The sequence below is a fragment of the Euleptes europaea genome, chromosome 6 (assembly GCF_029931775.1).
Source record: "Euleptes europaea isolate rEulEur1 chromosome 6, rEulEur1.hap1, whole genome shotgun sequence".
NCBI classification, from domain to species: Eukaryota; Metazoa; Chordata; class Lepidosauria; order Squamata; family Sphaerodactylidae; genus Euleptes; species Euleptes europaea.
In genome coordinates this window covers 51,751,223-51,772,365 of record NC_079317.1, presented here as the reverse complement: position 1 = coordinate 51,772,365, position 21,143 = coordinate 51,751,223, and the positions used below count along the sequence as shown (strand labels likewise).

Here is a 21,143-nt window from a genome sequence, read left to right as displayed (position 1 = left end):
ACAGATCTAAATGCATAAGTGTCATGTTTCTAATATGCCACAGACACCTTTAAGAGTACTTATAATGGGGTGGATCCCACCCCTATCCTACCACTCCACTCACTGAGCAAAGTTTGTTTGTGAAAATATTTTGTACCCACCTTTCCTTTTTGCTCAAGTTTGAAACCTTTTGCCGATCTAAGGAGCCTTCCTCCAGATTAAGTGACTCTTCCATCGGAGGAAGGCTACTTGGAGAATGATTGGAGCCACCCCACTGGGTTTCTGAATCAGTTTGGCTGTGGAGGAATTTACACTTATGTCAATCTTCCTGTGCTTTACAACATGTATATGATTAGAGGTTTAGAACAGAGCTGTACCAACAATACCAGTGTAATGACACCATATATCACTGTTGCATGGACATTATAGGTCAGTTCACACACCACAAAAATGTTTTCTGCTCTCTAACTGAGCAATGTAAAAAAAAAGTCCCTTGATAAGTGTGTGGAGCGGTTTTGGCCATTTCGCACAGCAGGTAATTGCAAATAGACCCCAAACAATCCCCAAATCCTTCTCAATAGCTTGAGGTTGACTGCAGTTGGCTTTCTTTCTTGCTGACTTTTCTTCTTTTTATTGCTGTCTGCAAAGCTTGCAAAATCAGCTCACTGTTATTCTGGATGTTATAGTCAGACAGGTTTAGCAGTTGGTCAAAATCATCTTCTGTGTATGTCAAATTTGTCATTCTGTATGGTGACTTAAAGCTAGTAAGATCCACCTCTCCTTTTTCCATTTCTTTAGAGCTACGCTTGATTCCTGCACAAAGAGAAACAAACATTTAAGATCTGGGGATTTAAGTAATATGGGCTGGATTCAGAGAGGTTCAAGGGAAACAGAATGTGCAAAGTGGAACTTTCGTGCCTTCTCCTGGCTCCTACAGTCCCCCCCCCCCAAAAAAAAAAGCTGTTCTTGAAGGCCAGGGGACCACTGTGAATAGCTGGGGATATAGTAAACAAAGCGGAAGCTCAAGGGAGAAATCTGTGGAAATTGTAAACCCATACATTCATCAGGGGAAATGCTGTTCACTTATGCAAGTGCCATTTTAGATCCATCCCACTGACATCCACTGAATCTGACATCCAGTGTTCATTCAGAAGAGGGGTGACCAGTTTCTGGATCCCTGGGATCATTTTATTCTCCAAACTGGAGTTTGGGGCCAATAAGCTTACTTTTCTGCAGGACCATATAATACAACAAAGGTCTTCCTTCCCACTATCTACGAGGGCTGGATATGATGTAAATGTCACTTGGTCGGGCCGGGTCATGCCTCGCCAGCCCAAATTGAGTGGGTGGGAGGTGGCTACCTCGGCTGGCTCGCAGGCCAGATAAGAGCTCTCAAGGAGCCGGATCTGGCCCCCGAGCCCTATGTTTGACACCCCTGATCTAGAGGGCTAATTCACACATTATGAGTGTTGTAGAGTAATTAACACAGCAGAGGTGCACAAGCTGATTAAAGTGTAGATAAAGCTTTATTCAGGAACTAACACACTTGATGCCCTGGTTACTATTAGGATGGGAGACCACCAAGGAATACCAGGGTTGCTGTGCAGAGGAAGGCACTGGCAAACCACCTGTGTTAGTCTCTTGCCATGAAAACCCCAAAAGGGGTTGCCATAAGTAGGCTGTGACTTGACGGCACTTTACACACACACACACAACACACTTGATAGTAAAGAGAAGATAAAGAGAGAGTGTCTTAACGACATCAATAGCTGAGAGAGAGTAAGTGTAAAACTTCTAGAAGAAGCAGGATATTGCCCTAAGGGTAGCTCTCTGGAGACAGACAAGGAACAACAATTAGCAAGAGAGAAGGTGCTGACTTCCCTATCCCTATCTTCTCTCTTCTTTTTACCCCAGACATTGCCTGTTCCAACAATGAGCATATCAGATATCTGTCTGCATAACTGTACCTTAGGGTTGGCATTCTCCAGGTGGAGGCTGGAGTTCTCCCAGATTTACAACTGATCTCAAGACTACAGAGATCAGTTCCCCTGGATCAAATAGCAGCTTTGGGGGGGGGGGTAGATTCTATATAATGACACCCTGCTGAGCTCCCTCCCCTTCCCTCCATCTGCCTTCCTCAGATTTCACCACCAAATCTCCAGCAATTTCCCAAACCAGAGTTTCTTGCATACATGTAAGAAGTAGACTTGTCATTTTGACCACACATAAAGATAAAAACTATACTGCTTAGTTCTGAAATGTTACATGATAACAGTTTGGATCATGAGTTTTCAACCTGCTCATTCCTTGAATGTGTGAAGAGAGTCTGGAGCACTTGAAATGACTGAAAAGGCCCTGATGTAATAACTATAAAAATATACTTTCTTAGCCCCATTGCTAACCACAGTACACAGCTTCTAGCTCACAACTGTGTTGCTCAAAGAAAGACATGTGCCAGGAAGAATAAGGACTGGTGCCAGCCACCATGGTTTAAGTCTGTCTTATGTGAAAAGACACCACTCACAATTCAGCAGTTAAGCATTCTGAACCCCACTGACTTCAATGGCCTAAATATATATCTTTCTTCGGACTGAGGGTGCTATTTTTTTAAACTGTTTTTCCTCTTCTGCCTTGTTATTTGATTCTGGAGACATTAATTCTATTACCTGATGAACTGTTTGGGGGAGTGGCAGAGTGTAAAAGCATTGCTGAAAGCTCTGTTCTGGGAAGCAACAGATTTTGTAAGACAGTGAGGGGCCCCATGCTGGCGCTTGGGCTGTCCCAACAGCGGCTTCGTATTGTTCTCTCTTGCACCAGAGGCAGAATGCTGCAGCCCCTTGGCAGGCTTTTCCAGTTGCAGCTCCCACTTTAAGTAGGGTTGCCAGGTCCCGCTTCGCCTCCTGCGGGAGGTATTTGGGGTGGCGCCTGAGGAGGGCGTGGATTGGGGAGGGGAGGGACTTCAATGCCATAGAGTCCAATTGCCAAAGCAGCCATTTTCTCCAGGTGAACTGATCCCTATCGGCTGGAGATCAGTTGTAATTGCAGGAGATCTCCAGCTAGTACCTGGAGGTTGGCAACCCTAACTTTAAGTAATAGACTCTGTTAACATGTAAAAAAGGCCTCTTTCATTGAAGGCCTTCAGGAAAGAATTTAAGGCAGAACTTCTTAGAAAAGAACTCAGAGTATCACAGAGGGGAAGCAATGTGGGCTTTTAACAGTAAACCCATGTTTGTGAATTATTCTGACAACTGCTGTGTTAATTCTGCTCTATTGCTTTTCAATTGTATGCTGCTACAACCTTGGGTCCAAATTTTCTGGGAGACAGGTGGGCTTATAATTGTTTTAAAATAAACACAATAAATTATTTAGAAATAGTTTCCAATCCATTTATACTGTATCGAGTGTTGATTACGCAGGATGCATAGGGTAATGAGCAATGTTTCTGCCCCTGAAAATGTGAAAAGAAAATGCTAACCAGGTCTCTTGTACTCCTGGAAAGAGTTGTCCACCAATGGGAAATGAAGCACAGTTGGAACTTCTGGATTCTCTTTGTCCATGAAAACATAACACTCCTTTGGATTCTTCCTGTCTTCTTCATTCAGCACGATTTGGGGAAAAGGAATCCCCTTCTCCACACAGCATTTGCATGTATTTTCTATGGACTGTAGTAGAAGAGAAAAAGATTGTAACCTAAAGACAACTAAAGCCACCTTTTCTCTAACAGTCTCCTTTTATTATCTCCCTTAGAGAAATAGAATCATAGTGATGGAAGGGACCACCAGGGTAGTTTGGACCACCATCCAAGTTACAGCCCTCCAGGAGCAAGAGACTGCATTGGTGCCCCCACAAGTACAACTGTTTTACAGTGGTGAGATCATTAAATGCAGGATTTGTAATTATATTCATTTGGATCCAAAGGAAAAAAAGCTCAATGAACAGATTTTTTCATGTCGCCCTTCCTGATAATGCACTCCCAAAATCCTGTCCCTAAGATTAACAATAGAGTATGGAGAGTGACGTGAGAGTTCAGCAGGAAAGGAATCAGCAAAAAACACACACATTCTCCTGTGATTTAGTGAGAATTTCACAATGTTATGTCTTCCCCTTTATTCTCTGATTTTGGCCAAAATGAAACTAGACAAAAAAACACATAAGAAATTTGCCCTTCTGCAATGAGCTTTAGTTAAATTCCATGGTACCAACATCCATTTCTGTATGTTTGCATGCAGATGCTATATGACACTTGAATGTGTGTACATGTGTTATTACAAGCATAGAAAGATTCAATGAAGATCACAACTTGTATTAACATACACCTATCAGCATGGACAGAATTGGTCTCATACTACAGGAAAGTTCCAAATTTAGGTAGAGTCTCAACAGTATAAAACTAATGTTTCTTCTAGCTCTTTAATGATGATATGCAGAGATGATTTCTGTGGAGTGGGTTTGTATGTTCCCAAATAATGCAACACAAAATTAGTTTGTTTCTAAACACAATTGCCAATCAAAATATAAAATTAGAATACTATTACATGAAACCTGGTCTCCGCTAGGTTGTAGTCAAATGATAAGATGATATCCACATTCCTTTCCTTTCTTAATAGTGGAGGGCAACTGGTATTAATGAAATATCCAGCATCAACTAGACAAAGCTCTTTTTCCACTGGTGTGAGATGGTTAGGGAACTGGTCCAGTTTAGTCTCTGGAAAGCAAACAATGCTAGCTATTAGACGTACCACAAAACCAAAACAAGACACTGTGTCATAATTCATTAGCGCAAACCATAATCAGAAACAAACACCATCACCAAAATATTAAAAATAAAAATAAAAGCTTCTTATGAAGGGGTTAAATTATACCCCCCGGGCAAGATCTGTACTATCACCTTATATGGACCACTGCAGAATGACAAGGGGAAATGGAGACCCCAGCCACCCTGACTGATTGACAACAGCCAGTTATTGGTCTAATAGATATATACGGCAGGTTAAGATGACTTTGATTCTGTACAGTTCTTCTGGTCATAAGCTCTGATAGTTCTAGCATACTAAGGACTAAGTAAGGACTAAGTACTAAGTAATTAAGTAAATAATGCTGGAAGAGTGATCACATGTTTCAAAGTTCAATGGCTGATTTGCTTACCTTGCCATGCAGAAAATGTTTTATGTTGGTAATAGTCTTTGTGCAATTGGAGACCTCTCAGGAAGTTAGGTGTTGATTCTCCTATTGGGCGATGGGTCAGAACTCTATTGAGGATGTTGGAGAAATCATTTGGTGGAGAGAAGCAAGCAGTCTTAAGTACAGAGGACTGATTTTCTGATAGACTGTTGTCTTTATCTGGAAGGAAAGCAAAAGATATGCACTATGGGAAATTCTGGATATTGTTGATCATAAACAAAGATATATGTGTAGTAACTGAGGCATGACAGACCTGACAAAGGAACTAATTTGGGTAACAATCGAGCCAGTTTTTCCACTCTCCTAATTCCCCTCCTTGCTACAGACTCTGCCCCACCTGCCTGTTGTGCATGCAGGTCCCATGATCATTTAGGGTACCTCTCACTCATCTTCTGCATGCTAGAATGTTGAACATGACCATATATATTTATTCATTCATTCATTCGTTCATTCATATATTATTCTTATATCCCGCTGTCCCTGCTGTCCTTGTAGCCCACAATCCGGACAGCCTTTTTATGCGCTCACAAGGAATTTGCAGTGTGCACACTTGCACTGATGTCTCCTCACTTCCTTTTTTAACACAATGAACTCCATTCTCGTCAGCATCACATGATTGTTTTTTGCTCTCAAATCACATCTGATTTATGGTGACCCCTGGTGGGGTTTTCAAGGCAAGAGACGTCAGAGGTGGTTTGCCATTGCCTGCCTCTGCATCACAACCTTGTTATTCCTTGGAGGTCTTCCAGCCAAATATTTGCCAGGGTCGACGCTGCTTAGCTTTTGATCTCTGCTGACATCAGGCTAGCCTGGGCTATCCAGGTCAGGGCATCACATCATTAGCTTCCCTCTTTTTAAATATCCCCCAAGAGCAACTGTTCAAAAAAGAACAAAAAAAACCCCACCACTCTATTTATTTGCATCCCAATTTTCTCCCCAATTGGAACTCAAAGCAGCTAAAAATATTGGGAGAGGGGAATACAACCGAAACAGAGAAAAGAAGGGGAAGGCTTACAAGTGTCAGCCAAGTGTTCTCTCTCTCTCTCTCTCTCTCTCTCTCTGCCAGCGTGGTGTAGTGGGTAAGAGCGGTGATTTGGAGCAGTGGACTCTGATCTGGAGAACCAGGTTTGATTCCCCACTCCTCCACATGAATGGGGGAGGCTAATCTGGTGAACTGGATTTGTTTCCCCGCTCCTACACATGAAGCCAGCTGGGTGACCTTGGCCAAGTCACACTCTCTCAGCCCCACCTACCTCACAGGGTGTCTCTTGTGGGGAGAGGAAGGGAAGATGATTGTAAGCCAGTTTGATTCTTCCTTATGTGGTGGAGAAAGCTGGCATATAAAAACCAACTCTTCTTCTTCTGCTGCTAGCTGATCTATGAGCATAGAATTAAGAATATGCCCATATGCACATTATGATAATACATGCACATTTAGATTGTGCCCAAAGAGTTTATATAAATGGGAAACGATATGAGTTAGAGGAGGTTGTGTTTTCCTGAGGAACCAGAGTGGGAACAATCTCTGCAGCTTTGGAGGGGGGACCTGAATGTGGAAAGTACTTAATTAGCTACACTGTACATATTGCAATCATCCCTTTTGTAAATTCTCACATTGGGCTAAATTTTCCTCTCTTTATTTAACATTTAACATTTGCCATTACAAATAAAATAAACAGCAAGAGGCTCTTACTGTCACCTTTTTCTTTCCCTGGGCTGGGTGACTGCCAGAGTGGGTATGAGGTTTGAACAGCATTCCAGACATCCACCAGATTCAAGGAAAATATATTACTCCACACTCCTGTAAGCAGATGGAAAATTGACACTGTCAGCATCTTAGTCATCTTACATCTTTAGAAGAAACCAGTGAATCAATGCTCTTTTTTAAAAAAGCCTGGAACACTCAGAGCTCTGAAGCCAACTGTATTTGGAGGTCCAATGGCAACATAACAGTGGCTCCCAGTTGTAGAACTGGAAGTGAGTAGGAAGCGGAGAATGAGTGGGCTATATTAGAGACTGTGCAAGAACTGGGGTCTGAGTTGTCCCTTCACTGACTTGCTTGCTTCAGATCTCTCCAGATCTACTGTGTGGGGACTCAGCTTAACACCACAGAAAATTCCAGAATCCTGATGCTAACACTTCTCAAAAGAACACTGTTGGGTCAATACGGCAGATTTTCTTATCAAAAGCTAATAATTTATCTTATCGAAATAGTTACCTTCCAAAAAGCACATCTTAGATTCTGGTATTTTCTTCATCAGTCGTCCCATGAAGAACTCACTTCCAAAATCCTCTGAGGAAATGAAGCCCCCATATTTAGGAAATCCCACCTCATAGGGGGAGAATTCACACCACTCTAAACAGAACATGAGATAAGTAACTGAGAGGAGTAAAGGGAGGCAAGACAGCAATGGAAGTGGAATGAAGACCTAATGACTTAAGGCTCAACTATCTGTGAGAGTTCCATGGACCAAGATCCCAGGATATTAAAAATTTAATTTGGCAGGGTGGCCCCAGTTTGCAGTGGGACTTCAGTGTGGAAGCAGAAAGGTAAAGCCCCCACACACACACTTTCCCCAATTTGAAATGGCCCTGGGAGCCACTGTTTACCCTGTTAGGTACTTTATGTTTACCCCAGTAGGGCAAATAATCACTGTTTGGATCCTCAACAGGCCAAGAAAATTGTGCAGGAGGAAATGCCTAAGTCCCCCTTCCCTCATTCGCAACCCAAATCAGACTTCCACATGCATGGTTTTTAGAGAAAAAGAAACTCTGGGTTTTTAGGGGGGGAAAGGCGGAGAGTTCTGTCCAAATTTCTGAAAACAAAAACAAGTCTTGTAGCCTGTTAAAGACTAACAGATTTATGTGGGGTATGCTTTTGTGTACCATAACCAGCTTCATCAGATGGATGAAGTGTGTACTTGTTTTGGAAGATATAGACATACATTCAACAGAGGGGGAAATGTGCAAAATTGTCAAGGCAGTCAAATGCAAGAAGTGCCTCCTGTGACATTTATTTGCAAACCCCAAAGCTACATAAGATAAGCACAATAACCACTCACAGCATAATGTTCATGATGTGCTAAGCTAATATAATACCTGTGAGACATTTTCTGATTTTGCTCCCCATTTAAACTGAAGGACAAAATAACATCACTGGGCTGGTTACCTTTAAATTCAAAACTGCTTTGGGAGTTCTCCTTGACATTCAGGGCCACGTAGATGGGCAATGGATTTTGTCCCTCACTCACAGCCTGTTGCTGATTTGATAGTTTGCTGTCATTCAGCTAAGCAAGAGAAAACAATGACACACAAGGAAAAAATTAACACAGAGAAGAAATTACGAAAGCAACGGATGCTTTCAGTCCTCATTCTTACATATGGGAAAGCCAGAGTGTTCTGAAAAGAAATAAGCCCCCCTGATGTAAGGTGAGTCCATGCAGTACATACCTCATCATGGAACATGCGGTCAATAATAAGTGACCACAGATCATTAAAAGAAACCGAGTGTCCCTCTTGAACCCTCTGCTGCAGTTTCATGTCATAGTGCTTCAGAGCATCCATGGAGAATGCACTTGACTTGCTTCTGGTAATACATTTCCTTGCTTTATGGATTGGGCCCACTAGGTCCTTCTGAGACCAGCTAGCATCTTCATACAAATTTCTCATGGTCCTAGGAAAAATGGATGATTTTTAGAACAAGATAAGAATGTAATTGGTTCTAACACTATTCACAGGTAAATGGTCTTAAGCACAAACTACATGTGAGATGAGAATTCTAGCTGCTCGGTAGTCTGGGGACAATGAGTGGGGGGTAGCATGTATCCCTTTTTCTCCATTCTTCTTCCACAGATTAGATATCCATTAGCTGAACTTCAAGGGAAGAAAGTACAAGTGCTGGAAGGGTGGAGAGCAGCTCAGTTTCCCCCAACTGATCATCCTTTTTATTGTAAACATCAGGGCTACCCATCTCCTGCTTTATATGTAAACAGGGAAGGCAAGCAAAAAAAAAAAACAAGAGTGGCACCATCACATCTTGTCTGACCTTCAACAAACTAGTTCTGCACCAGAGTCCAGAAATAACATCTTCACTCAAATACATATTTCCAAATTCACTTATGGCATTCACTGCCATGGGATGTAGTGATGGCGAATGCTTTAATTGGCTTTAAAGGGAATTAGGCAGATTCATGGAGGACTGGTCCATCAATGGCTAAATGGAAACTCCACACTTAGAGGCAGTAACCCTCTGAATTCCAGTCCTGGAAGCCAGTGACAAGGCAAGACTTTGGCCTCCATGCCAGGCTTGCCGGCCATTTGGGGCATCTGGCTGGAACATAATGGTAGACCAGATGAACCACTGGTCTCATCCTGTACAGCTGTGCTTATGTCCTAAGACCTTGTCAGACCTTTAGTGTCTATGTCTCTTGATGAATGCCAAAGGCACCCCATAAATAAGTATGATTTTAGATGATGCTCTAGTTAGTATATTGAACAAATCATCCATGTTATTTTCCGCATCCCCCAAAAAAGAATTGCCCAGCATTAAACTCCCATTTTAATACTAGCTAACACCATTATCACTTAAGATTCCAACATGAAGAGCCCTAGCCACTGTGATTCTATCACATCTGTCATGCATTAAAAATGCAAAATGTATAACATTTGAAGTATTGTTAATGGGTAAGGCTACAACATTTAGATGTTTGTTAACCATATGAGTGGCAGTCATCCTAATTGGCCTTACCATGTTGAGCCAGAGGCTCCAGTGATATATGTAACACAGTCCAAGAGGTTCAGCCTCTGAAGAGCAAGGAGGTGGCCATAGAATGCTGACATGGCCCGGACTCCACCCCCAGTTGCCATGACTGCTACAACTGGTACCTGTGGAAACATAAAAATGAAATTAATCTTGTATTAGGATACCTAGGAAATTCACCACCCCCCCCAAAAAAAGAAAAGAAATAGGATTAAAACCATGGAGCAAAAAATCTATTAAGATGTTTATTATTAAGAAGTCCAGAGTATGTATATTTGAGTTTACTCTCCCTTCCTAAGGGAAATTATGTATCTGACCTATGAAAATGATACCTTTGCCTTTCCGTGTTTGTCCTTGGTAAGCATCCTTACCAGGCTCCTTATGAAACCTCTGATTTATGAACAATGTTTTCCTGCAGCCATGCTTTTGCTGGGGATTCATTCAATAAAGCAGTCTCTCTCTCTCTCTCTCTCTCTCTCACACACACACACACACACACACACACACACCTATAAACTCAATCTAAACTCAATATAGTGTTCTTGCTCTAATATTGTAGTTTAATAAACTTACACTTCAAAGCATTCCTCTTCCCCCATCCATGTATGGTTACAAAATAAAGCCCACCATACCTCATGTCCTTGCAATTTCCGGTCCAGCTGAAGAACTTTTTGAAGAGCAGTGGCAACCACATTCTTCCGCTTGTGAAGGAAATCCCGCTCAGCCCCACAGACATCACATCCCAAACGCACATCTAAAGCTCCAAGGCTGGAATGGAAAGAAAGAGATGGGGCGTGTATGTGTGAACATTTTGTTTCTGTCTCTGATATATTTATTGTATACTTTACAATGGATCAGCCACTTCCCCTCTCTAATATCTGTGTGTGTGGGTTTCGTCTTATGGGGTGGAGTCCCTGCATTCTGTTTTTTAGTTAGAATAGTCGACTGCATGAGCTTCCTAGTCCTGAAACCAGTTGCTCCCATCTCTGTATCACTGTTCTAATAAATGTATGTGGTTTTGAACACTCCCATCTCTGCTGTGTGGACTTAAGAGTAGAAACTTGATTGAGTACCTTATTCCTGATTTTGCAAGCAAACATCACACTATCACATTAGTTTTAAATATAGTATTCACTGATAAATATATGATAATATATATTTTATATATAAAAAATAATATAAATAAGCTGGTACATATAAAATAAGCTGGTACAGCACTTCTGGGGGTCTAAGTCCAAAATGAAGGCAGGTCCTGGTCCTCCATCACCATCATTAATAACAAATTGGATCAAGTCTCCAATTGTTGTTAAGAGCTATTTGTTCCACTGAAACTGTGGGTTTTCCTAAGCCTTGCTGTATTAGGCCAGAGGACTTTGCACATGAGTTAAAATGAATAGACAAGAATTTCTTACCAATTGTTAACCTTGAGCTGCAATTTCAAATGTTCACTCTGAGAAGGAAAATGTTGAGATGGACTATGTTAAGATATGCACATTTTGTAATAGCCGTTCTCTACCCAAGATTTCATTTGTGAATACAAAATATCTAGGCATTTAAGAGTACTGGAAGTAACTACCATCCTTTTGTGCTTCTCCCCTCCCACTGCTGCTGCCTCGAGATCATGGCAAGTGGTTAACTGCCCCACGAGGATTTAGACAGTTTTCTACTTAGATGCTGGCTGAAAGCCGAAGTTTGATTGGAGAGAAAAGATTAACACTTACTATTTTAAAAAAGAAGCTTCCAGCAATCAAATCCTTTCTTTTAAAGACTCCCAAAATCCTTCTTTAAAGACCAACTATTGCATATTTAACACTGTTGACCATATGTAATGTAATTAATTATGTGATTAACATGTTTTCCTGTCCTCTGTTCCAAAATTACTTTTATTCTTTTCTTCAATGTGATTTTATCTCATCTCTTGTTCAAGGAACTCAGGACAGCGCACATGCTTCTCTCCTCCATTTTACCCACACAACATCCCTGTGAAGTAGGTTAGACGGACAGAGAATTGTTGGCCCAAGATCACCCAGTGAGTTTCATGGCAAGCAGGAATTTGAGCCTATGTCTTACTGGCCCTAGTGTAAGACCTTTTAATAGGTGGACACTTAAGTGTAAGACCTACTCTTACACTTAATATTCTATACCACACTGGCTCTCTACTTCAACCACACCTGAAGTTCAGATGTAAACATCAGTCCATATACCTTTGTTAAAGGGAAGGTGACTTCTGCTTCCTTTCCCTCTGGAAGAAATTTCAGCGGCACTCCTGGACAGTTAATTGCAGTATCCCTGAACAGTTTTATCCCATGTGAATTATTCTGAAATGGATTGGAAGCATTTTAGTCATCAACAGCTCTCCTCTCCCTCGTGTCCTTCTCTTTTTAAAATAAGATTCTCCCATTCCCTTTTTTTAATAGGTGGACAGTAACGTAAAAAACAACATGGCTGCCATTATCATGTGTAGTTTGGTCCTTCCTATATAAGAAAAGTGCAGTTTCAATCCTGGATCATTCTCATGTAAGTAAAACTCATTAAGAGCCATATCGTAACCAAAACCCTACTCTGTAGGGTCATCACTATATTAACTAAATCACCCTCTGCTGGCACTGATGAAATAATTGCATTACCTTTCTGTTGACTTTCAACATTGGTTCCCAGTTCTTTACACAGTGGAAGCGGAAGATTTCTGGGTCCTGGGTGATCTTCTGTGCTTGTTCAAATGATTCATTCACCGAAAGCACTATATTTTTATGTTCTAGGGGAAATATTCATTGTGAATAAATGTCCCGATCTCAAGGAATCTTCAATGCAGAAGGAATCTGTTGTAATTGCTGAGTCTTCTCCCTCACACTTTACATCACAGAGGACTGAAATTATTAGGGTCTATTAGGGGACTACCTACAATCTATTGCTCTTTTCGGTCATTACAATTTTGGTGTTCCTACTTTGCATACTGAAAAGTATACAACATGATCCTTTCAATATGCACAGTCAAGATGTTTTTGTGAATCAGTCAACATATGCATTTTCCTGCTTCAGTATATGCAACAGGAAACTCATTATTTGTGGATAGGAATTTCTGTGTAGCAAAGCTGGAAAATATGCATATTGTCCTATTTATACAAAATGCCAATTGAATGAACATATCAAGAGGATTGTGCATAGGGCTGTCAACCTCCAGGTAGCACCTGGCGATCTCCCAGTATTACAATTGATCTACAGACAAGCAAGTTCCCCTGAAGAAAATGACTGTTTTGGAGGGTGGAATCTATGGCATTATTAGGGTTGCCAGGTCCCTCTTCACCACTGGTGGGGGTTCTTTGGGGTGGAGCCTGAGGGCGAGGTTTGGGGAGGGACTTCAAGGCCATAGAGTCCAATTGTCAAAGCAGCCATTTTCTCCAGGTAAACTGATCTCTATCAGCTGGATATCAGTTGTATTGGCAGGAGATCTCCAGCTAGTACCTGCAGGTTGGCAACCCTAGGCATTTACCCTGCTGAGGTCCCTCCCCTCCCTAAACCTTGTCTTCTCCAGGCTCCACCCCTAAAATCTCCGATATTTCCCAATCGAGAACTGGCAACCCTAAATGATATGCTCCCCCAGTAAATGAGAGATAGGAGCACCAAAATCATTACAACTGAGAAGGGGTTTTGCCTGAAATTACCTCACCCCACTGCTTCACAGCATTTGAGCAAAACCTCCATTCTAACACAAGTCTGTTGCCCAAGTATATAGTTCAGAGAAGCAATGCTGTCAAGCATATAGGATCGGTGAAATGGGAAAGACAGGTGAAGCTATGTACAGCTTCCTCTATGCATGCCTACACGGGGGGGGGGGTGTTCTCAAAGCTCTTTCTAAATAAATTTGTTCTGGGATTTTTCAGGTGGTGATCACATATTGCTGACATAATGATTTTGTTGTGAGCTGTTGAGAGGGGCTGTGGCTTAATAGTAGAACATCTGCTTGGCATGCAGAAGGTCCCAGAATCAATCCCTGGCATCTTCAGTTAAAATTATCAGGTAACAGGTGATGTGAAAGACTTCTCACTGAGATCCTGGACAGCTGTTGCCAGTCTGTGTAGGCAGTACCGACCTTGATGGACCAAAGGTCCATATTTTGATTCGATATGAGTCAGTTGCAGTTGCTTATGTATTGTATTTTTTTGTACTGGCTGCTGCCTTTTTGTGATTCTTTTAGTATGTGTAGGTTCTGCTATCTTGTTGCTTTTATTCATATTTATTATTTTAATTTTTAATATTTTATTTTAAGTTGCTTTGGATATAATTTTGTAATACATGAAAACTAACTATGAGAACATAAGAAAGGCCATGATGCATCAGACCAAGGTCCATCAAGTCCAAGTTCACACAGTGGCCAACCAGGTGCCTCTAGGAAGCCCCCAAACAAGACAACTGCATCAGCATTATCCTGCCTGTGTTCCACAGCACCTAATAGTAGGCAATAAACCTTGAATGTTTAAACCTTGAAAGTTTATAAATGAGATTTTTTTTCCAGGCATTCTGTGGCTTTATCGTAAGTATTTTCTATAAACATACCTGCCAGTCACTATTCATTGAGCTTATGCAAAATCATTGACTAGCTAAAAAAAGAACTGGAACTGAGGCTATCGGAAGGAATTTCCTAATGTTGTTTTGTCTGCCTCTTCATGCAGGAATAGAGCTCAGGGATCTCCTTTAATCCAATGGAAATTTGGAAGTTGTGCAATATTATGTGCCTTTAGGCCAGGGAGATTTTTAATTTAGATTAAAAGTCGTTTATGAAGTAGACTGGTTTGGCTGTATGCTTCAGAAAGTCAGACTAACTTTTCAAACACTCCTCATTCCTCCTTTTGTCCATCTGAACTTCCAGACAGGAAACCTCACGGGCCTGTGAAAGAAAGAAAACGAAGTTTTAAATTGCTTTTAAGAGGATTGTTGTTTTAAAGGAGCAAGGTATAAACAATATTTCCTTTGCCAGTTTTGACCCTACTATGACTCCAACCCAGTTCCAAAAAGGCCTTCCTTTGAAACAGGAGATCTAGCTGGATGTTACTTGCTCCTGGTTCTATTATTTATTTGTCTGTATATTTACTTCATTTATATTCCACCTTTATCTCCAATGAGGACTCAAAGCAGCTTACATTGTTCTCCTCCCTTCCATTTTATCCTCACAACAACCCTGTGAGGTAGGTTAGGCTGAGAGTATGTGACCGGTCCAAGATTACCCAGCAAGCTTCCATGGCTGAGTGGGGATTCAAACCTGAGTCTCTCAGATCCTAGTCAACACACTAACTACTGTACCACACTCGCTGTCTATTCATTATTAATCTGCATATTACTTCTATCTGGGTAATGCAATGATGGCTAGCATTTTTGGCAAGGGTGTTAGTGTCTAGTCCAGAGTATGAGACAGTTTAAATCAACACTGTATTATAGCTGGGGAACAAGGGGGGGAGAGAGAGGGAGGGAGGGAGGGAGGGAGGGAGGGAGGGAGAGAAAGGAACAGATGGCGGAGCCTGGAGCAGAGCCTCAAGCTCAACACAGTTCAGCACAGGTGGAGCAGAGCCTCAAGCTCAACACAGTTCAGCACAGGTGAGTTCAGCAGTTCAATAGTTCAGCATAGTCCCTGCACCAACTAAAGACATTACAAGACCTACGACAGGGGAACTTACCTGTAAAAATGCTCATTCGCACGGTGCTGCAAGGAAGCTCTGTGAAGGAGGAGGAGAAGCTCCTGGTTTCCTTCACACCACAGTTTCTCCAGTGGAAAGTGTGGTGGGAGGTTCACCACTTTTCTTGAGTTCCACACATCATTCCAAGGGCACATGGAGCCAGAGAAAAGGGTCGAAAAGCCCACACAGGCACACCACCCATTCTTCTGGTGAAAGGACGGAAACCAAAAGCTGCTTCTACTCATAGCGCTCCCTCATAGAGCCAAGTGAACATGTATGTTTGACTGAGAATACAGTTGTGCACCCGTGACCCAGCGTGTGCCTGGGAGCACCTTACTGACTTTTTCAAAGAGAAATCCCACTACTGAGTGAGGGGGGGAAACGCTTACACATTCATTTAAAAGAAAAGTCCTGGATCTTTTTTGTATTCTGTTCTGCAGTTATTTTGCTCAGATTGAAAAGATGCTGAATATGGAATGACAATGTGACTTACCACTAAGATGTTATTAGTAACAAGTCTCTCAACATCTCCAGATCTAGAAAAAAGCACAAAACCATTCAGGAATAAAACACATTCTTTTTTTAAAAAAACTGGACCCTGTGCATTGATTATACATTCAGCTGGTATTATTTTTTAAAAGATGAGTCCATTGGATTTGTTTTAAAGGGAGAATTAGCATTCAGGGTTTAATATAGTAGTAGGCAGGGCTTGCAAAACTTGTGTCCCACCAAGCTGAATGCCGGTGACCTGCCACATATGATGGCAAAAATATAGGGGAGAGAAGAGAGTTATAACTGCTTGACAGCCGGGTTTACTAGGCATCCCCCCTCCAAAAACATTGGGGCAAAACAGGCACTGTGGACAGTTATCAGAAAACAGAGAGTGTCCCTGGTAAACAGAGACAGTTGGAACATACAATTAGAGGGAATGAAGCACAATGTTGCTGATTAATTACTTCCTTGTTTTTTATTAATTGCTTCCTGAGGAGTAGCCTCATTATATAACCACAGGAGTATACTCACATGCTTCCCATTTGGAATTCTACTTCTAGACTTGCTTGACCCTGACAAGGGAAGAATAACAATAAAATTAGGCCACTTAAACCCCACCCAGAGTTGAGTCTGGAGTGATAGCTACAGCAAGCATCTGTTTGAATTGCTAGTATGAAAAATGCCAACTGTGTATCAAGTGCTTCCCCCCACCCCCAAGAGTAACACCTCCTTTCAAACAGTATAGCAGACCAAAACATAGGCTATATACTATGGAGACAAAATTCCACAGAAAAGGTTTTTACAGTTGTGCTTTTCTCTGGAAGTAAAATCCAGACAAAAAGGGCAGCATCACAGGTCTGTTAATGAAAGAAAGGTTCAATAAGGAGGCTTCTGACTGGTCATAGATCAGAACCATAAGCAGCACAGATAGTCCAGAAACACAAAATGCAGTTCTAGAAGGATGTAATCTTCACATATTTAAGCTGAATCATCAGCTTAAATGATTCAGCTTAAATTGCCTGCTCGCTATTTAACAGGCATGATGCTGCAGTTGAATGGGGGTGGGATCCTGAGTTTCCTTGCCTTTTACTAACTATGTAACCACTGCTTTTACAAACCCTGTGTTCTGTACTACTGACACCGTAGTGATGCTCTAGGGTTGCCAACCTCCAGGTGATGGCTGGAGATCTGCTATTACAACCGATCTCCAGCCGATAGAGATCAGTTCCTGGAGAAAATGGCTGCTTTGTCAGTTGGACTCTATGGCATTGAAATCCCTCCCCTCTCCAAACCCCATCCTCCTCAGGCTCCGCCCCCGAAATCTTCAGGTATTTCCCAACCCAGAGCTGGCAACCCTATGATGCTCACCTACAGGTGGGGCCTGGGGTTCTCCTGGTATTATTACTGATCTCCAGACTACAGAGATCCATTCCCCTGGAGAAAACGGCAGCTTTGGAGAGTGGACTCTATGGCATCGCATACCTGCTGAGCTCCCTTCCTGCCCCTATCTCTACCTTTTCCAGGCTCCACCCCCAAATCTCCAAGAATTTCCCAACCTGGAGTGGGCAACCTGTTTACACCGCCATCCTTTTCACTGCATTTTATTTATTTATTTAGTTGACACATTTATTAGTCACCTTTCTACCTTACAGTACATCTTACAATATAAATAGAATAGCAATCATGCAAACCAGAATTTAAAACCTCAACTTAAGACTGTCCCCAAATTAACCAAATGCAGTCCTAAATAAAATCATCTTCAGCTTCAATTTCATTAAGAACCTAAGAAGAGCCCTGCTGGATCAGAGCAACGGTCCATCTAGTTAAGCATTCAGTTTTACACAGCAGCCAAACAGTTGCCCTAGAGAGCCAACTAATGGCATAGAGGCCAACGGCTTTCCATGATACTGCCTCCTAGCACTGGATTTCAGAGTCTTGCTGCCTCTGTGAAGGGAGACTCTCTTTAATCACCATGACTATTAGTCATCGCTGGACCTCTCCCGCATGAATCTGTTTAACCCCCTTTTAAAACCAAGTATGCTCGTGCCCATCACTACTTCCATTGGCAGGGAATGCCACAATTTAATTACTTTTGAGCCAAAAAAATATTTCCTTTTGTCTGCCCAGAACCTATTGCCCATCAACTTCATTGGGTACCCCTGAATTCTACTATCCGTTCTCTCCAATCCAGCATAATTTTGTAAACCTCCATCATATCCTCCCTGGTTATCTTTTTTTTCTAAACTGAAAGGCCCAGGACTCGTTAGCCTTTCCTTGAAGGAATTTGTTGACAGTGCAATCCTAAAGGGGGGGGCAAAAGGGCTTAAGAGGGCTTAGAAGGTGGCATGACTGCCACTTGCATTGTCGAAATAGGTACTTATACTGGCACCAGACCACTTACACCAGTTCAGGGGAGCGGCACAGCAGCACCATGCATGGGCACCGGCGCAACCGTGGTACTGAGTTTCACTCCAGTGCCAAAAGGAGTGTTCCTGGAGGCAGGGCTGACATTTGTCAGTTGCCTCAGCCCTTTTGCCCTGGGAAAGGCCCCTTTTGCCAGCATGAACTTAAACCAGCAAAAAACGGTAGTGCATCCCGTGGAAATGGATAGAGCAGTTTCATGGGCATTGGGGGATCCTATTCAGCTTGCTGGTAGTGGCACAGCAAGCCACTCAGGAGCCAGCATGGCTGCAGTGTGGCTGCACCATTCCCGGCCGTAGTGCAACTCCCCTCCCTTAAGATTGTGCTGCCTGTGATTGAGTTAATGATTGTATATGTTTGATTTTAAAAGGTATTTTATTGTTTTATTTCATTCAATTAGCCACTTCAGGCAGATTCTGGAGAGTACAGGATATAATTCTTTGAAATAAATAAATACAGTAATGTGTAACAGCATCCCGTCTGGTGCAAGCCCTTATCCACTTGTCTGTCTGTGAGCTGTAATCCTTTTATAATACCTTATAATGTAGCTGCCCTGACCTGGATAGCCCCAGGCTGGCCTGATCTTGTTAGATCTCAGCAGTTAAGCAGGGTTGGCCCTGGTTAGTATTTGGATGGGCAACCTCCAAGGAACACCAGGGGCATGACGTGGAGGCACACAATGGCAAATCACCTCCAAACTGTCTCTTGCCTTGAAAACCCTACGGGGTCGCCATAAGTCAGCTGTGACTTGACAGCACACACAAAAATGTAGCTGACTATTTGGCTTGCAGTGCCTTTCTAAGCAGAGTTACATCATTCTAAGTCCACCAAAGTCAATGGCTTTAGAATGGCATAACTCTGCTTAGGATGCTTGCCAAAAGCTCTGGAAGATATGTGCAAATGAGTCCTTGTTGGTCCTAATCCCTTTCTTTCTACTCCCTTGTATGTTTAGCATTCTGCTAAACTAGGTGAGATATGACACCTAGTGGTTGCATGGCACAGTTGCATGGACACATAATGCAGTGTGCTACAGTGATATCCTTGCGCTACTGGCACAAAAGGACACCTTAGGGTGTTGTCCTGGTGCAGCAATCTGTGTGTCTTTTCTGTGTTTCTTTACATGAATATTCAGCACACTGGGATACTGATTTGTGACTGGCTATGACTTAGAAATGAGGATAATACGCATTGTCATTGATGTTTAAGGCAAGAAAAGGGCCTTTTGAATTCTCTTTAGCTAATGTCTTTCACTCTTGCTCAAACTCTGAGTTTATCTACTTCTCCTCACTTCAAGGAGTTCTGGATAAATGGCTTTCTTCCACTTTATTCTCATAAACAACTTTTTATGAGAAGCGAGACTGGGGTTTAGATAGTAAAGCAATTATTCCACTCCTATTCAAATCAGGTTGAATTTCATAAGAATGGAAATTTGGAAGGTGGGGGGAAATAATTCACTTTCAAAAGAAACAGCATTTCTTAAGCTGAAAAGCTGATCCAATTGTTCACATTTTTAACTTTTTGTTTCCCCCACGAACAACAGCATAGAATACAGAGTAGATTCTAATAAATGCATTTCATGTGCTTCTAAAAGGGTAAGAAATAATTAAATTACAAGCATGCATAATTTCTTTCCCCCCCAAAAAACCCAGTAAGGTAAACCATACTGGACCAGAAAATGTTGCATAAAATACACCTGTCAAAACAGATAACTGATTGGATCGTGAGATCTGTCAGTAGAAGGTGTTGATGGTCACCGGTCATTCCTGTTTTTCCCCTTCCTCCAGCAGCAATTTCTGACTCTAAGAAAGTTGATTCCTGGGATCACAGGACCCATGTGGAGTAACAGCCACATAGGCTGGTGGGCTGCAGAAGGGGAAAGAAGCTCTGCTGATGGAAAAGGAAAGAAGGAGCCATTTCACACACCCCTTCCCTCCTCACTGCAGCCCAATGCAGGAATCAACTTTCCTAAGGTTGGAAGTACTGCTGGGGGAGTGGGAAAGCAAAGGAGATCTGAAGTCCTTTCCATTCCCATGTGAAGACACAAAATTGACACAAAAAAAGCAACCCTTAAAATTAATTTGTCTTTAAGGTGCCATGATATCCTATCATTTAGGCTGCAGCATACTAACAAGTGGATTTTTAAAATAATTATTAAACATGTAGTTTTTGTTACAGAAATGGTTACAGAAGTTTATGAAAGAGGAACTATTGCATTTGAGTTTCCTATTCAATAATTAAGCAAGTGATTCATTTCCCCCCCCCCCCCAAAGTTGAAAATATTTAATAGGGGTGACTGAACCATTAAACTGGACATTAGACTGTTCGCTGAGGAAAAAAACTTCAGAGATGACAATTTGTTAAATATTTACCTGAAAGCAATTAAAAAGTGTTATCTGGCAGGCGTGAGAACTGGTATGAATTGTTAGACTGGAACTGAAAAGATTTTGGTTCCAATCCCTACTTTTGGCCAGATTCGAGTCCAGTAACACTTTAGAGATCGACAAGATTTTGGGGTATTCGCTTTTGATAGTCAAAGTTCCCTTCAGTTAGTTACCACTACTGCTCTGTCAACCTCAGCTCAAGGCATTGTGAGGATGAAGTTGGAGGAAGCCATCTAGCCAGAGCTCTGTTGAGGGGAGGGT

General features: G+C 41.9%; 1 protein-coding gene across 1 annotated transcript in view; it reads right to left on the bottom strand.

Moving 5' to 3' along the window:
* Window positions 1-553: 553 nt before the first annotated feature.
* The window catches only part of LOC130479484 (uncharacterized), a 53,070-nt gene continuing 32,480 nt past the window's right edge, over window positions 554-21,143 (bottom strand). Inside the window, exons 17-31 of the mRNA XM_056851884.1 lie at window positions 16,612-16,652; window positions 16,082-16,124; window positions 14,741-14,804; window positions 12,547-12,674; window positions 11,332-11,369; window positions 10,552-10,687; window positions 9,908-10,044; window positions 8,611-8,833; window positions 8,330-8,447; window positions 7,379-7,516; window positions 6,854-6,961; window positions 5,125-5,319; window positions 4,515-4,684; window positions 3,455-3,641; window positions 554-792 (exon numbers count right to left, since the gene is read on the bottom strand). Coding sequence (XP_056707862.1) covers window positions 554-792; window positions 3,455-3,641; window positions 4,515-4,684; window positions 5,125-5,319; window positions 6,854-6,961; window positions 7,379-7,516; window positions 8,330-8,447; window positions 8,611-8,833; window positions 9,908-10,044; window positions 10,552-10,687; window positions 11,332-11,369; window positions 12,547-12,674; window positions 14,741-14,804; window positions 16,082-16,124; window positions 16,612-16,652 — 1,965 coding nt within the window. The remainder of the gene's footprint in view (window positions 793-3,454; window positions 3,642-4,514; window positions 4,685-5,124; window positions 5,320-6,853; window positions 6,962-7,378; window positions 7,517-8,329; window positions 8,448-8,610; window positions 8,834-9,907; window positions 10,045-10,551; window positions 10,688-11,331; window positions 11,370-12,546; window positions 12,675-14,740; window positions 14,805-16,081; window positions 16,125-16,611; window positions 16,653-21,143) is intronic.